Source organism: Populus trichocarpa, chromosome 2 (genome assembly GCF_000002775.5).
Source record: "Populus trichocarpa isolate Nisqually-1 chromosome 2, P.trichocarpa_v4.1, whole genome shotgun sequence".
NCBI lineage: Eukaryota > Viridiplantae > Streptophyta > Magnoliopsida > Malpighiales > Salicaceae > Populus > Populus trichocarpa.
In genome coordinates, this window is record NC_037286.2 from 19,656,789 (window position 1) to 19,674,838 (window position 18,050).

Sequence of the window (18,050 nt, forward strand, 5' to 3'; positions counted from 1 at the left end):
TAGTGAGAGCGATCATTGCGTATAACTTTAGTTTTTTAGAAAATATTTTTACTGGGTGAAGTTGTAAATTATTCAAATATAATTTTAACATGTGTTCGTAGGAAACTCAATAAATTTAAAATTGCCATTGGCTTTATAGCCTAGATAGCCTTTGCTTTGCATCAAAGGTTTCAAGATGTTTAACCCCACGTATTTGAGAGGTGATACAATAGCTCCCGAACTCTTTTTATAGTAGCAGTTAAGTTTTTATTTGTTACGATGAAGTATGAACTACATGATATGTTCAGAAACATTTCTTACAATCAATCTTTTAATCATTAAACTAAAAGTTTTAATTGAGTTAAGAAGAGTGGATCCTATGTTAAACAAGAAGTAGATAATTTTAATTAAACTAAATAAATATGAAGAAGAGAAAATGCTGAATTGAATGACATGTAGATCATATTAATGAAAACAATGAAGTGCACATTGACAAATTAAATAGTAGAGGGACCGACGGGTTCATTGAGCCAATTCTCACCTGTGCTCCTTGGCTTCATTGTTCGTCAAATGGATGGATGGATGGAGGAATGCGGGATCCGTCCTGCTCTACCGAAGTGGAAGTTTAATCATCTTCGTCCCTCGTCTAATAGAAGACCCCTCCTCCATCGGTCTTCTCTTCTTTTTTGAAATAATTGATATGAATAGGCTGATCTGAACGAAAGAAGATTTCTTTTCGTGTTTTTCTGCATCTGGATGCATTTGGAAAAGCTAGACCCTCACTTGCTCGAAACCAACACTTGGGATATACCCATGCTAATGGCTACGAGTCTACCTGGGACACTGTGTGTCGGTGCCGGGGGGGCTCGCAAAGCATCAGTTGCCTTTTGCATCTCAGCTCAGTTAGCAAAAAAGAAAGCAAAAGGGCGGTGGACGGCAATGAGTGGTTGGTGTAAAAGGCGGCCGTATGCATCTTGTTTGACAGCTGTATTCATTAAAGATCAGATCAGGCCATGTCAATGAATCTGATCCCAAGCTGGTTTATTTGTCGGCTGGGTCTTGCCATCAGTGATTCATAGATTAACGCTATCATGTAAGGTCTGACTCAGTTGGGACTCCTGCAAGCACTAGACATTAGACAAACCTTCTCCTCCTTCCATTCCAGGACTGGGCTGCTAATTACTACTTACCCTTTTCCATTACCTAAATAAACTGTTAAGATTAGGAGTATATTTTATTCCACAATATTCAAATTATTTTATATCTAGCGTGGACTAGTAATAGTTCTTTAGTTTGAAAGATTAGGGATTAAATAAAAAAGGAGAGGTGAACGGAGCGTGTAGCCGTGGCCCCACCACCACCCCTGGGTCCCGATCTTTATAGTTGAGGAGGGCTTGAGGGTTATTGAAGTATTATTGTTAATAGAGTAGAGGGGGTGGGAAATGGGATCCAAGCCATGGCTTCACCCAGCTCCCGCCTATCGGGCCTTGGAGACTTACTGGAGTTCTGATGATGATGCTCCTGGTCCTCGATGTAGCCACACCTTGACTGCCGTTGCTGCTACCAAGTCTCATGGCCCTCGACTCATCCTCTTCGGTGGTGTCACCGCTATCGAGGGCGGCGCTTCCTCCGCTCCTGGAATCAGTTACAGTTTCCACCTCTCTCCCTCTCTCTATGCTGCTCCTGCTTTGCTTAATATTAATTAAATTTAACTGTTTGGTGCAGGATTGGATGGAGCCACTAATTCGGTTCATTCTTATGATGTTCTTACTAGGAAATGGACAAGGTAGGTAACACACTTTGTTTCTTCTTATTCTTGCTCATTTTTTTTTATTATTCGAAAAATAAAAAGATAAAGGAAAAAAATTGGACGATTAACCTTTGGTGATTGTTGTCTAATGAACAGAATACAAGCTGCTGGAGAGCCACCGTCTCCTAGGGCTGCGCACGCGGCAGCTGCTGTTGGTACTATGGTAGTTTTTCAGGTGATTCACTGTGAATTAGGATTTGATTCTTTTTTCTTTTTATTTGATTTGTTCACTTAATGTGAGCTTTTGGTATTGATGAATAGATTGTATGTATGGTTTAGGGTGGGATAGGTCCAGCTGGGCATTCCACTGATGATCTCTATGTGCTTGACTTGAGCACTGACAAATTCAAGTGGCACCGGTCAGTTTCTTCTTTTCCATTAACCAGTTTTAGCTAGGGGTTCCCTATTTTTCTCTCTTTACTTGGGATTCTTGATTTGGAACTGATTGTTATATTTTGGTGCTTGATATGAGCGTAGAGTGGTTGTACAGGGACAAGGGCCTGGGCCTCGTTATGGCCATGTAATGGACTTGGTTGCCCAAAGGTACCTTGTTATTGTCAGTGGCAATGATGGTAAGCAAATTTTTCTGTTCTGCTTTTTATCTTTAAGATCTTTTGGTTCTTCAAGGACTGGATCCTTTTTAGAAGTCCAGTGCTAAAAACTGTGTTTCATGGTTGTTTTCTGTTTGATTATTGGCATTGAATATGCTTAGCTTCCATTTGTAAAATTCAGCATCTTGGCACTTGTTTTTAGATATGGGTTTGGGCTGTTGTTTCTTTATGCTTAAGTGAGGTTATCATGATAAGCTGTAGGATTCTTGAATTTGGAGTAGCTTGCCCTATGGATGGACAATTGTCTTAAATGTTTAATTTTGAATATTTTTATGTTATTTCATGCCAGGAGAATGGACGTTGATGTTTTGTGCTGATGATTATGCATTTTTCCATGCTTTATAACTACGTAATAGTGATTTTTCCCATAATATTCTAGGTAAAAGAGCTCTATCTGATGCCTGGGTTTTGGACACTGCCCAGAAACCATATGCATGGCAGAGGCTAAATCCTGAAGGTGATAGACCTTCTGCTCGAATGTAAGTTTGTTTAGAACAAACATTTGCAGAAGTGTTAAACTTCTGCGTTTGTTATTTTCCCATCTACCCATGTTTTATGTCTGACATGATGTAGCATTATTTTGTAGGTATGCAACAGCTAGTGCCCGTTCAGATGGAATGTTTTTGCTTTGTGGTGGAAGAGACTCCTTTGGCACAGTATGATCTTTTATTTTCAGGGGTTGTAAAGCAATCAATTCTATTTAACTATTCTGCACGATTATATTATAACAGCAGTTTGTTTTGCAGTAGCTATTTGTTTCTAGGACAGTAGGACTAGCCTGTCAACTTAGTGTTTGTCCTCGTGACATTTATTTTATTAACAAATAGGCATGCATAGTCCTGGTGTGCTCAATGTGTAAGGACATATCATAAGAGATGGGAGATCAAGGTAATCAAACTAAATAAAGTTTTCTAACTTTGTTGAACTGACAATATGATGTGCCATGAATTTTATGTGGGTAGGGCCAGACTGCGCTGGCCTGTAATCCAAACCTTCCAGATGCATTCCCACACCTAGTGTAAATGAGTGGGACCTTACTTGTCCTCAACCTTGTGGATGTGACACATTTCTCTTTCTATGAGGTTGGTAACTGGAAGTAGGATGTAATGTTTGATCAAATACATAGAATTCTTGGAAAAACTCGAGGCAAAACTCAATGTGAAACTTTTATTATATGGATTAGAAGGAAGAAAGAAGTTAAGTGCACAAGTAACTGTGGACTTGGAAAACTTGAAGAAATGAACCTTTGGTGCGTGTTCTTGTTTATTCACAAGCTTTGAAAAATATTATAAAAACAAGTGACTTATGGTATAGAACATTCATTTTCGAAGTTGCAGTTGTGATGAGAAATCAGAGCACTCTTTCTGTTCTGGAATGATTTTCCTACTGTTTCTTTGAAATTTGCCATTACTTTTTTCTATCAGGAACCATTCATCTGGTTTTTATGAATTTTTCTCCATTCAGGTGTAACTGTTGATTCAGTGCAGCTTCACTCTCATTGAAGTTCCTTTCGTGCTGAACAGTGTTGTTTTTTTGGATAAAGAAAATTTCATTACTTATGGTGTTACTGTTTTGCATTTCAATTCTTTTACTGATCATAAGTGCGTGCTTAAACAGGCACTTGGGGATGCTTATGGGCTTCTAATGCATAGAAATGGTCAGTGGGAGTGGACCCTTGCGCCTGGGGTGTCTCCATCAACAAGGTATCAACATGCTGCGGTAAGTGACCACTAGTCAGGACGTTTTAACTTCTAGATCATGAAATATATCTTTTGAAGTAAAATGTTTGTTGGGACTCGATTACTGAAGTTGATCTTGTTTCTTCTCTATCATTAAAAAGTTTGACATTGTTTTCTATCAGGTTTTTGTTGGTGCACGTTTGCATGTTACAGGAGGAGCCCTAAAGGGAGGACGCTTAGTAGAAGGGGAAGCAGCTGTTGCTGGTAAGCCTTTTTCTTTGCTGTTCTTATCCTGAAAAGAGGGGTTATATTGTAATCTTCAACAATTTTTTCTGTGAGACTAGTGCTGGACACTGCTGCGGGCGTTTGGTTGGATAGAAATGGGATAGTTACCTCTTCTAAAACCAGCAAGGGACATGCTGAATATGATCCTTCTTTGGAGCTAATGCGTCGTTGTCGCCATGCATCTGCATCTGTTGGTGTTCGTATATATGTCTACGGTGGTCTAAAAGGAGGTGAAGTTTTCTTTTTTGTTCTTTGGGAGACCTATTTGTCCTGCAGTTGTAGTCCTCCCCTCTTCATCCTTTTATCCCTCCAATTCCTCATGTGGGCTGGTTTTAATCACAGGTCACTTACTACAAGTGACTTTAACATTAAGCTCGGCCATAACTGACAACATTGTACAAGTTAAATTGAGAGGACTACTCATAAAATAGGAATACAAGTATTTAGGAGTAGAAATGTTTTTAGATGAAAGTTATACTGTGAAAGCAAACAAGAAGAGACTTGAATAGACTTACATTTTGTTTGTGGCATTGCTGGTTTTATGCTTGAACTAAACCAGACCAAGGTTGCATGTGCTGCAAGTGTTACACCATATAGCATTGATATTTTTCTATCCTTAAGTTTCTCATTGTAGTAATTATTAGAGAAGCTTTTTGATTGAGGAGTGAATTCTTTGTTATTATTCTTTGTTATTTTTGTTTCTGCTGTTTTATTTTCTGCTGGCTCTCTTTTGTATCTTATAAAGCAGTATTACTGATATGTTATTCTATTTAAAGTTCAATTACTTTTTCTGTTGTAATTGAAGTGTAGTAGTGAGTAATTTTGAAGTTTGTTGACTAAGCACTGTACGAAGTCCCCTTGATCAGGAGCACCTTTTTCTTCTTTTGCTATGGACATGCTGTGCCACAGTTTTGCTTTCCCCTTGGTTTTGGTCATGCTTATGATTCAAAGGGTGCGTGATGTTGATATTGTTGCCTGTGCTATCAGCTATCTATTATGTTTCAATGTGTTGAAGTAATATTATCTTTTTGTCCTTTTCCTTTTGAATTACTTTTCACGATTCATTCTCTATTACCATTTTCAATTTTCATCCCCTTCCATTGAATTCTTACCCATAAATGTATGTTCTGTGCTATGTCCTTTGGAAAATTGAGTTTACAAGTCAAGCATCAATAAAATCTTTGTTGAACTTTTTCTGCATATTTGAGGGGAATGCATGTAGCTGTGCCATTTAAGATAACACATATCAATGTGATCTTTACAAAGAGGCATTAATTTCACATCAGCAAGGGCATGCATTCATTTAGCACTATTGTCTATATTTTACATTTTGTACTCTGGATTATAATTCCACAACCATTTAGGTAGTTATTGTGGGGTCTCTTTTCCTTGTTTGGTAAGCATAAGAAATGGAAGTCAGTAACTTCTGCACAAGAATGTTAGCAATTGCTTGTAGCATGTGTAATCAACCTATTGTGCTTGTGCGCCTTGATGATTGTTTGATTGATTGGCACTAGTTTAGGACATTATCTTTGATAGACAGAAAAAAAAAATGCAGGAGACTTACATCATTAAGTGGATTTTTTTTTTGGTTCTTGATCCCAATAGCTTAATAATTCTTATTTCTTGCTAAGCAACTATGTTGAGTTTGGATGTGCTATGTTCAGAGCCAGTAATTCACGAATCCTAATTGGTTGCTCTAATGTTAACTTAAGTTGTTATGGTATCACAATAACAACTGTGCAAGTGAAATTACATGCATTTGTGGATCTTTTAGATCTTGTTTATTGATTTTCTGCCTGATGGTAGCAAGAGTCTTTCTCAAGCATTCTGAAGAAATCAAGTGTCTGTAATAAGTATTAACAGTGATCAGAGTGGATTTATTGTGTACGACACCTTTTTTATCTTCTTGTTTAGTTAGGCTGTTATGCAGCTTATGCTTATTTGACTCATCTTTGTTTCCTTTTCTTCTGCATAACCTGCCATTAAGCCTTAATCATTTGGGCCTCATGGAATTCATTTCATTTCATTTCATTGTGTATTGCAAACTTAAGAGATGCACACATGATAGCCACTTGCTTTGTTCTCTGCAGATGCAGTGCTAGATGATTTTCTGGTTGCTGAAAATTCCCCATTCCAGTCAGACATGAATTCTCCCATTTTAACATCTGAGAGAGCCTCAACAATAACAAGTCCCCGATCAAACCATTATAATTTAAATTCTTTTGGAACAACTACCCCTGATGGTGGATCAGAGATCCCTTTATCTGGTGGTATCAGGTCTCAACCTTCTCTCTATCCCTCATGTCATGTCAGCCCCTTTTCTATATAAATTCATGGATTTATTTTCTTCTGTAGCAGCATGGACAAAAATTCTATGGAGAAATTAAGGGAGGCATCTGCTGCGGAAGCTGAGGCAGCTAATGCTGTCTGGCAAGCTGCTCAGGCAGCATCTTCCAATCCTGCAGAAGAAACATCTGTATCTGATGACAATTCACAAGTGGCAGAAGCAACTTCAGATGGAAGTGACAATGAGGCTGATGTTCGCCTTCATCCTAGAGCTGTATGCCCTTTTATCTGTGGTTTATAAGAGTGGTGCAGTTGTTCTTTGGTTGCATGCTGCTAAATCACACTGTCTTGTTCTCATAGGTGGTGGTTGCTAAAGAGGCTGTGGGAAACCTGGGTGGGTTGGTAAGGCAATTGTCATTGGATCAATTCGAAAATGAAAGTAGAAGGATGCTTCCTATGAATAATGATGCATCTTATCCTGCCAGAAAGTTCACCAGAAAAAAGTCTCCTCAAGGCCTGCATAAGAAGGTAAGACTTGACAAATTTATGAGTATTGCTATCTCTTCATTAGCGCTACTTCATGTTGTTATCTTGCAGATTATTTCCATGTTGCTTAGGCCTCGAAACTGGAAAGCTCCTGCAAATAGGAGATTTTTCCTGGATTCTTATGAAGTTGGGGAACTTTGTTATGCTGCTGAACAAATATTTATGCAAGAGCCAACGGTTCTGCAATTGAAAGCCCCAATAAAAGTCTTTGGTGATCTTCATGGACAGTTTGGTGACTTAATGCGTCTATTTGATGAATATGGATTTCCATCGACAGCAGGAGACATTACGTAAGTATTACATTGTAGCTCTTATGCTTGTGAGGAACATGTTGAGTATGATGTGGAGAGCTAATTGATAGTGGCGTTTAATTTTCATGCAATCTAAGAGATTGAGGAAACTAAAAACGAAACTGAACCATTTAAATTGATTGTGTCACTCATGGGTGCTCTGTTGTGGGTTTACAGTATGGATTTTGGATTAGGCTTTTCTATTGGCTAGTTTGTTTTTTTCAATTATGATGGGTGAAGTGCCAAAAACTATGTTTTGTCCCTGTGGGGTGCAGTTGAGTATAATTCATGCTTCATGTTGAGGCAGGGAAGTGGGATCTGATGAAAGTGCAGCTGCAAAAGCTAAGTGCTTGAGTTGACAAAAAGTAATAAGGTCTCTCTGCTTGATAGAGATGATTCCTTCATGTCCTACACAAACTGGCTAAACTAGTAGGGAGATGAGAGTTTGTTTCTTGGGAAGGGGGCTTGTGAAAGGGGCTAGAAAGATGTGATCACAGTAACAAAGATCCATATTCTTACATGGACTGACACTATGACTCTGATATGCTGAATTGTTGTTGGTTTTAGCCAAAGTAAATAGTTGATTAAAGGTTTTGGTTAATAAATCATGTTCAAATGCCCAAGTTACCGTTTTTCAACATTATTTTAAAGTTCCACACATTTTCAACTTGTATGTATGTTGTAAATGTACCTCAAGAAAGGCATTGTGAGTAGCAATCTACAACAATATAACTAGTCTTGTCTTCGAGAAGGCATTATCACTACCATTAGAAAAGCACTAAAATTCTTAAATGTTTTAGAAATGTTGTGTTTGAGATTGTGGTGTAAGGTGTTTTTTAAAATAGTTTCTCTCTTGAAAATGCATCGAAATAAAAAAAATTTCATTGTTTTTTTTTTGACATTAGCATATTAAAACCATCGGAAAACACTAAAAAAAACATCAATTTAATATTTTTTTCATGCCAAACGCACTTTTAACAAAAAAAGTTTCAAACGCACTCCCAAACACCCAACTCTTTTTTCTGTGGTCTCGACTGACTTTCTAAAGAAATCATGTCATTGAATGTGTCATGCCCATATTCTTGGAGTCATCGGCACATGATAAATGCATGTTTGCAGGTTTGCTGTTTATGTCATAATTGAGCAAGCAATGTCCATAAGCAATTTGAACTCGTTATATGGTTCTATTTCCCTTCTCTTTCTTATCCTCATTTTTTGACATTCTTCTGCTTAAATAGTTATTGCTCTATACTCCTTCATTTGATATGTATGTCTATGACAAGCAGTGGTTGGTGGGCACTGTTTCCCAAAAATTGGGTTGAAGATACAATACATGTCCTTTAGCGTTGCTTATATTAAGTTTTCATTTGGATAATGCTTAACGTGATAGAAGGCCTCCAGCTTATATGTCCAAAACAACAAATTGATAATTTTAGAACAGATTGTGTGATTTATCTCTGTAGTTGATTAACTATGCTGTCCAATTAAATGGTTCAGGTACATCGACTATTTGTTTCTGGGAGACTATGTTGATCGAGGGCAGCACAGTTTGGAGACCATAACTTTGCTTCTTGCTCTTAAGGCAAAACTTGTGCTTTCAATGAACAATAGTTTCACATGAATTATATTTTAGCACTGTCCTTATATTGATGATGTGGTGCCTTTTAATATGATTTTGCAGATTGAGAATCCCGAGAATGTCCACCTGATACGTGGTAACCATGAAGCTGCTGATATAAATGCGCTCTTTGGTTTTCGTATTGAATGCATTGAAAGAATGGTATAGATAAACATGCTAAATATAGTTTTCCTGAAGGGCCAGTACATCTTTTGAAAATTCAAATGTTCAAATGTGATAATAGCATTTTACAGGGAGAGAGTGATGGAATATGGGCATGGACACGTTTCAATCAACTTTTCAACTGTCTTCCACTCGCTGCGCTTATTGAGAAGAAAATTATCTGTATGCATGGTGGCATAGGAAGATCCATTCATTCAGTGGAACAGATAGAGAAGCTGGAGAGGCCCATAACAATGGATGCTGGATCTATAATTCTAATGGATCTTCTATGGTATGCTTCACTCGATTTATTTTACTTGCAATCTACCATTACTTACGTTAATTTGTGTTATGAAACTTCTCCATTCAGGTCGGATCCTACCGAAAATGATAGCATAGAGGGTTTGAGACCAAATGCTAGGGGTCCTGGTCTTGTCACTTTTGGGGTATGCATATCATTGTTTACATCTGTTATGTTTGATGATATTTAGTTATTGTGTTTGGTGTGGTTTATCACATGCAATATATCCCAAGTCATAGTGAATAGAAACAATTTTTTTTTTGACTAAATTATAGACATCGCATCAACCTTTGTGGAAAGCAATTAGCCCCTCAAAACTTCTTATCTTGGTCCCCCGATCAATATTTATGTAGAGATTGAATTCCTATAGCAGCTTGCTTTAAATTCTCATACTGTACAGTTAACGGCAGAAAAAAATAATAATACTCCTTTCTTTTATTTAGAAACGAGCCACCAAAATCTTACTTTCAAACTGGAAGAGAAACAATGTTCTTCGCCTACTACTATTAAATGTTGGATGTGAACTTTAAGAAAGTTTAGGACTTCATTGTTACTAACGCTTATTGGGAACCAAAAGAAAAATCAAAGGTGACAAGGTTAACTTGCCTTTGACGGAAAGTTCAGCAGTGTTGGCTTGTTTTAGCCTTAAAGGTGACAAGTTCACCATGATCTTTATATTAATTTTGAAATACCAAGTGACTTGCCACTATAAAATTATAGTCACTGGCAGTTTGCATTTCCACTCTTATGAGCTGCTACTATCTCACTTTTGCTGCTTCAGATGTCCAATGAATCTATGCTAGCTTATGATGTCATCAGTTTTGTATACTTATCTCAGCACCGTATCTTTTTAATTTGATGCGCTTTCAAGTTGCATGTGTTATGAAGCTTTTGCTTGTTTTATCTTTTAATGTCATTGCAGCCTGATCGTGTATCCGACTTCTGTAAGAAAAATAAGTTACAGCTGATTATTAGGGCGCATGAATGTGTCATGGATGGGTTTGAACGGTTTGCCCAAGGGCAATTGATTACTCTATTTTCTGCAACCAACTATTGTGGTAAGCTAAAGAGCTTGAATTTTCTCCTGCTAAAATCCGATTTGAATCCTAATGTGATGTATCAATCCAGGGACTGCAAACAATGCTGGAGCTATACTGGTGGTTGGCAGGGGTTTGGTTGTGGTTCCAAAATTAATTCATCCCTTGCCACCTCCCCTTCAATCACCAGAGACGTCTCCGGAACGTGTCATTGATGATGCATGGATGCAGGTAAGATTTATAGCATTTTCAATGTTGGAAATACTGCTTGGTATCCACAAATCTGGAAAACCTATCCCCTAGCTGGCTTTTAATTGTTTTCTCTATGTTTCTGTTGTCGTTCAGGAGCTTAACATCCAAAGACCACCAACTCCAACACGTGGTCGCCCTCAACCTGACCTTGACAGAAACTCACTTGCGTACATATGATGCTACAAGACCCCCTTTGTTTGTAATCTGTGGAATTTCATTGCAGCACCTGTCTTTTCTTGCACGCTTGACTGTTTCGTTGGTCAATTTCATTCAGCATGTCTCCCACTTTGCACAAGTCTGGTGCTTGTGTTGTATTTTTAGATATACAAGTTGCAGAAGATATAAAAGTACAACTTGAGAATGATCCAAGGTTTAGCTCTTAACTAGTGAGTGTAAAACATGTACAATATAGCACGCAGAAAAGATGGTATTTGTATTTCTACTGTTGATAGATTATAGAGTGATCGACTTTTTTGTAAAATAGACAAGGAGGTATTTAATTTACAGTATATATTCATTTGATTTCTATCATTGGTGTGCTGAGGCGTGTAAAAATGACTTGGCCACGGTTGAAAATTATCGGTCGAAATGTGAGGTGGTCAGTTGCAGCATGAAAATGTCATTTGCTAGTTTTTCTTAATTTATCAATATTCACAACCCTGGTTCACTGCTAGCTGAGCATCAAGTCCACCAAATTAATTATGATAAGGGGGTGGTGGCATGGAACATTTGGCTCTCATTTCTTAAAATAAACATCTTCCACAGCCGTTGATGCATGGAAATACTTTACTTTTTTAAGGTTGTCATATTCGGAGTCTCCACAAGCACCATAGCGAATTTCCCTACCTTCTCTTTAGCCCCCGTGAATGGTGTTCCTGTTGCAAGAAAAGATGCCATTAGCTAATCGGCTCGAGTGCAATGCACTCTTGTGTCACAGCTGGAAACGAAAGAAGAAGAAAACAGATTTAAGGGGGAAGCGGGGTCGGTTTAAATCGATTGTAACCCAACGACTGCGTTTTGTGCAGTCTTTTTAAATGAGAACAAGTTAGAAAGAATGGCCAGGTGTGGAGTGTGACGCCGACAATAGAAAAGAAGTATAGTGTCTTTTTATTCCCTAATGATTGAAACACAAACGCATGAAAAATGAATGAAAGAAATTTCCAAGATTCTCTCGCGTTCTCCCTCTTTCTCTTCTCCTCTAACAAATTCTGAGAGTGTAACTACAGCTCTTCTCCTTCCCATCTATATTTCTCCTCCATTGTTATATCTTTAAGGCTCACCCTTTTAACTTGCAGCAAAGTGGTATTAGAGCTCACCATCTTTGGACTTCAGCAAGATGCCACCAGAGAGGTCCCAAGATGGGAGAGGCTCGATGATTCTTTGGAAGCTGCTAACCAAAGAGTCAATGGAATAGAGGTTTAACCGAATGCTCAATCTGATGACCTTGCTTAGCTTAAGGCCATGATGAAAGAGATGGCTACCCAACAAATCTCAATAAAACATACTCTGCAAACACTACTAGGAGAGACAAGTTCTTCCCAGAACATCCATGCTTCTCAATCTCTTGCAACAACCAACAGCCAGGGATGGATTGGTGAGGGATCACAATATTTCTACACGTTACGCAAGCCCAAAAGAGACTTCCTTACCTTTGAAGGTGAGGAGGTACATAAATGGTTGTATAAATACAACCAATATTTTGATATGGAAGTAATACCTGAATTTGACAAATTGAAATTAGCCTCATAATAAACCTAGAAGGACAAGACGTTACATGGGTTGAATACGTGGAATAGAGCAAGACAAGGACAAGAGGACAAGATGTTACCTTGCGTTGTAGGTTTGACAAGACAAAAGGATCTCTTAGAAGAGTTAACTGAACACAAGCAAGAAGGTGATTTAGAGGGTTATATAAAGACTTTGACATACTGTGGAATAGAGCTCAAATTTATGAGAAACAAGCCTTGATATTTTGTTGGGGGGTTTAGAAATTATGGTTAAGAACTTAGTGAAGATGTTTGAGCATAAATCTCTCAAACAAGCCTATAACCTAGCTAAGCTACATGACAATACACTCCCCTACCGAAAAACAACCTTATCTTACCCAAAATTCTAGACTTAGATGAGCCCTAACCAGCAGGCTTCAAAGTTTGTCTGCCTTGCATACACCAACAAACCAAACTCTAATCCCACCTTCAATACCTTTAAACCTCCCCAACTTGCCTTATTACCTATGCCTACAAGGCCACCAATCAACAACACTAATATTTACCCCACCCACATACCCACCATACCTATTAGAACCAAAAAGATGGATGGTAGGAGAGCCAAATGGTTATGCTTTTGGTGTGATGAGAAGTTTGTACCCGGGCATAAGTGCAAAAATAAGAAGTTATATTCATTGTGCATAATAAAAGATGATGAGGAAAACTTAGAAGAAGAGGAGACTATAGAACCAATGAATATGGAAGTTCTTACCCCTCATTTATCACTGCATGCATTACAAGGCACTATGAGATGTCACACCATTAAGGTGTGGGGGAAGATAGACAAATGTCCTATATTCATTTTGATTGACTTGGGTAGTACCCACAACTTCCTCAACTCCAATCTTACCAGTAAACAAAGATGTATCTTGACTTCAATCAAGCCTATAGAAGTAGAAGCAATCAATGGAGGTACCATATCTTGTGTAGCCGTATGTAAGAACCTATAATGGAAAATGCAGGGTGTTCAATTTCAGGCTGATGTTTTTGTTATGAAATTGCAAAACTATGATGTGGTTTTAGGCATATAATGGTTGAAATTATTGGGAAATGTATTGTTCAATTATGAGGACAAGTGGATGTCCTTTTGGTGGCAGGGCAAAAAAGTGACATTGAAAAGAGACAATTCTAGGCTAGTTCAATCCATTAGGTTAGAGGAGTTAAATGGGCCGCTAACCAATGACACCTTGCTAGCAAAGGTAAAGCTTTGTAGTTTAAGAATGTTGGAGGATGTTGGCTAGATACTGTATTCTTAGGAGATGTCCTTTCCTTTCAAGGAAGAAAAAGGTTCACCCTTGTAGGCTTTGCTGGAAACTTATCAATATATTTTCAGTGATCTTAAAAGGTTACCCCCAGTCAGGAGGCATGATCACAGGATAACCTTGAAGGATGAAAGTCAAACTGTCAACTTGAGACCCTATAGATACTTTAGATTGTAGAAAGATACATTAGAGAAACTAGTGGTTGAAATGTTAGAGGTTGGAATTGTGTAACCTAGCAATAGTCTTTTCATCTCTCCAATTGTGCTAGTCAAGAAAAAGGATCAGACATGAAGGTTCTGTGTAGATTTTCAAGCTCTTAATAAGTTGACTATGAAAGATAAGTATCCTATTCGTATTATTGATGAACTGTTAGAATATTTAAAAGGGGCAATCATTTTTTCTAAGATTGATTTAAGGGTGAATACCATCAAATTTGAATGGTTTTAGAAGATGTCTTTAAAACAGCCTTTAGGACACACAATGGTTATTATGAATTCCTTGTCATGCCCTTTGGACTCTTTAATGCTCCTATAACTTTTCAGAGTTTAATGAATGACAATCTTAGAAATTTCTTGAGGAAATTCATTCTAGTTTTCTTTGATGATATACTAGTTTACACCAAGGACATGATTGAACATTTGCATCATCTTATAGTGGTGTTTGAACTATTATGTGCTAATCAACTAGTTACAAGGAAAAGAAAGTCGCGCTCTCGTTGGATTGAATCATTTGTTGTTTCTAATATTTTTTCTTATGGTGTAGTTGAAATTACAAGTTTAAAAACAAACAAAGTGCTAAAGGTCAATGAACATCAATTGAAAACTTTTTATGAAAGTTGGACGACAGAGCTCACCATTTCGGTGGAGTTAGTTGAACCAATCTATGAAGCATGAGCATGCGATGTGTCGAGCCAATAACATAAAACAAAAGCGCTTTTTGGGAGGCAACCTTACAAAAAAAAAAATCAAAATTGCTTTTTTTTTCCCTTATCTTTTTTTTTTTTTTGCATTTTACCTTTTTTTTTTGCATTTTACCTTATATTTTTCATTCTCTTATATTCTTTTTTTTTATTTCAATATTGAGGACAATGTCGTGTTTAAAGTGTAGGGGTATTGGGAGAATTTTGATTTTCTTTGGTGTTTCTTATAAAAAAAAAGTCTAAGTTTTATCTTTTGAACTCCCATTGGTTTATAAGAATATGAGTATTATTTAAGAGAATTAGTTGAGATAAATGAAAATATAAATCAAATGGATGAGTATGCATGCAAGTTTTAATGTTTAATTAGTTTAGAGATTGACTTTGAAAATATCTTGTTTCAAAAATTATGTTTTTAGAATGCTCTACTTTCTTTGGTTTTATTCTTGTCTTTTCCTTTCTTTTACCTCACCTTAACCTTAGTCCTATTACAACAAAAAAGTAAGACCTTTTGATTCATGCACTGCTTGTAATATTTTAGTAATGGAGATGAGATTGAAGAGCAAGCTTATGGTACAACATATTCATTGATTGAATTTGAGAGATTTATACACATAAGCCCTAAACACGTGAGTGTTGGCGTGTATATCAATTAGAGGACCTATCACTTTGGCATGACATAGATTTCATTTAAATCCCAATGATTAGTTAAGTTTTGAAGTTTGCATGTAAATAAATTCATGGAAATTTATATTTTTATCCTTCTTGATTGTATTCTAGTTTATAATACATATATTCCTAGACATTGATAGGAGATTAAGAGATTAGTCATAGTTATTTTATTTATTTAATTTAAGTTTGATTTTGTCTCTCCTTTTTCGAGGACGAGCAAGAGCTAAGTGTGGGGGTATTTGATGCAACTATATTATTCAATAGTTTTACCCATATTTACCTAGTATTTTGTCTATGTTTTATATATAAAATACCTTGATATTCTTTGTTTTATGTTTTGAAGACACTTTTGAATGTAAAACTAAAAAAAGAAGTAAATTGGAGATAATTCATAGATTTGACTTTCGATCGATGTTTTGTGCAGAGTTTGAGCTCTAAAGGTCAAAATAAAATGATTCTAGTGGAATTAGAAAGCTAACATCCATAACTTTATATATATATATGGCAAGAAAAATAAAAAGAGAAAGAGCATTGAAATCACAACCTTTAAAGACAAATCTCGCATTCTTTCAATATTGATCTTCGACCTTTCCGACTTGAATATCTTGAGCTAGAGAAGTTCATTTGATGCAAACTCAATTTTGTTGGATTCCTGAATCGAAGACCTATCAGCATACCCAATTTCAGCAGAAAAAGAGCTCATATGAGAGAGATATGCGTTTTCTAAGATGACAAATGAAACCTGCCAGTAGACAGGTTTTGTGAAGAAACATGTCCATTTTACTTCCCAAAGTATCCAAACCTACATCTAAGTCTTTATTTAGACAATTTAGCTCCTCTAAGTCCAAAGTCAAAGCTTGAAGATTTTATGCAAGGCTATTTCTCCTTTTTAAGGAAAATAGTTATTGAAATACTTAAATGTAATTGTCTATTTAGGAAATGATGATTTTGTAGGAAAGGGGGATTATGGTTTCCTATCAAATAAAAAGAAAGAAAGGAAGGAAGAAAAGAAGCGGCAGCCAGAAAGAGAAGAAGGACTCTAACTCAAGGGTTTTTTGGGATTGACTGGTTACTAAAGGAAGTTGTTGAAAGGATATAGTGAAATTTGCATACCTTTTACTCAGTTATTGAAGGACTCATTCAAATAGACAAACACGGCTACTGTGGCATTCAATCAACTTAAACAAGCAATGTCTAAACCTCCTATGCTGGCACTGCCTAATTTTGACAAGCAATTTGTGGTGGAGACTGATGCTTCAGGGGTGGGTATAGGAGTCGTTTTAATGCACGAAAGGGATCCAATTGCTTTTATGAGCAAAGCCTTAGAGCTACGACAACTAGCTTTGTCTACATATGAAAGAGAGTTACTAACCATTATCTATGTTGTAACCAAATGGAAACATTACTTATGAGGAATGTGTTTCCTAATCAAAACATATTATTCTAGTCTCAAGTTCTTATTGGACTAAAAGAATACTCATGTTGCATAACATGTATAGTTAACTACACTATTGGGTTTTGATTGTGAAATTGAATACAGAAAGGGCAAAGACAACCTTGTTGCAGATGCTCTCTCCAGGATTTCCAGTAAAGAGTCGTGTGCCTTAACATTATCTTTAATTTCCACCAACATCATGGAGGAAATTAGAAAGACTTTGGAAACAAACCAGAACCTACAGTAGTTAATTGTGGAAATGAGCAAGAATGCAAACTCACATCCTAACTGCAAATGGATTAATGACACTCTCATTCGAAAAGGGAAAGTGGTAGTGGAACATGATCCAAGCTTGCAAACTAAGCTCATCAATCTCTACCATAACTCTGCAGCTGGGGGCATTCAGGAGCTACTGTTACTACAAAGAGGTTGGGGCAGGTGTTCTATTGGAAGAAGTTACAAAAGCTAGTAAGGCAGTATGTCCGAGAATGCTCAATTTGTCAATAAAACAAGGCTAAAAATGTTAAGTCCACTGGATTATTACAGCCCCTACCAGTGCCCACAACTCCTTTTATTGACATTAACATGGATTTTATTGAAGGACTACCTAAGTCAAATGGGAAGGAAGTAATTTTTATTGTTGTGGATAGATTTAACAAATATGCACACCTCATGACACTTACTCATCCCTATTCTGCCATTACAGTAGCTAAATCTTTAATAGAGAATGTCTATAAACTCCACGGAATACCAGCCACGATTGTGAGCGAAAGAGACAACATATTTCTCGATCAATTTTGGAAGGAATTGTTCAAGCAATAGGGGGTCAGCTTACAATATTCCATTACATATCATCCCCAGTCTGATGGCTAGACTGAGGTGGTCAACAAGTGTATAGGGGGTATCTAAGGTGTATGACAGGGACTGTACCAGAATTTATGGGGAAAGTGGTTGAGCTCATGCGAGTGGTGGTGCAACATCAATTATCACACTTCTACTAGGAAGACACCCTATGAGATACTTTATAGGGTTGTGCCTCCGATTCACATTCCTTATACACCTAAGGATTCACCAGTGGAGGATGTGGATCAATACTTAACTTAAAGGGAGGATATGCTTAAGTTAATCAGGAATAATCTA

General features: G+C 37.1%; 1 protein-coding gene across 3 annotated transcripts; it reads left to right on the top strand.

Annotated features, from left to right (window-relative positions):
- Positions 1-425: 425 nt before the first annotated feature.
- On the top strand, positions 426-11,387 carry LOC7481452 (serine/threonine-protein phosphatase BSL1). 3 transcript variants are annotated; one of them, XM_024594554.2, is made up of 21 exons: positions 426-1,623; positions 1,705-1,765; positions 1,886-1,964; positions 2,069-2,148; positions 2,267-2,361; positions 2,780-2,879; positions 2,987-3,056; positions 4,018-4,119; positions 4,262-4,343; positions 4,424-4,594; positions 6,458-6,644; positions 6,723-6,927; positions 7,014-7,181; positions 7,251-7,489; positions 8,987-9,071; positions 9,171-9,269; positions 9,362-9,561; positions 9,640-9,715; positions 10,493-10,628; positions 10,699-10,838; positions 10,953-11,387. In XM_024594554.2, exons 1-21 carry the CDS (start codon positions 1,422-1,424, stop codon positions 11,034-11,036), a joined length of 2,661 nt encoding a protein of 886 aa, XP_024450322.1. In that variant the 5' UTR covers positions 426-1,421; the 3' UTR covers positions 11,037-11,387. The 3 variants fall into 3 exon arrangements, 2 of the variants coding, with proteins under 2 accessions (XP_024450322.1, XP_024450323.1); XM_024594555.2 differs by having other exon boundaries at positions 6,726-6,927; XR_002980134.2 differs by lacking the exons at positions 9,640-9,715; positions 10,953-11,387.
- Positions 11,388-18,050: the final 6,663 nt, after the last annotated feature.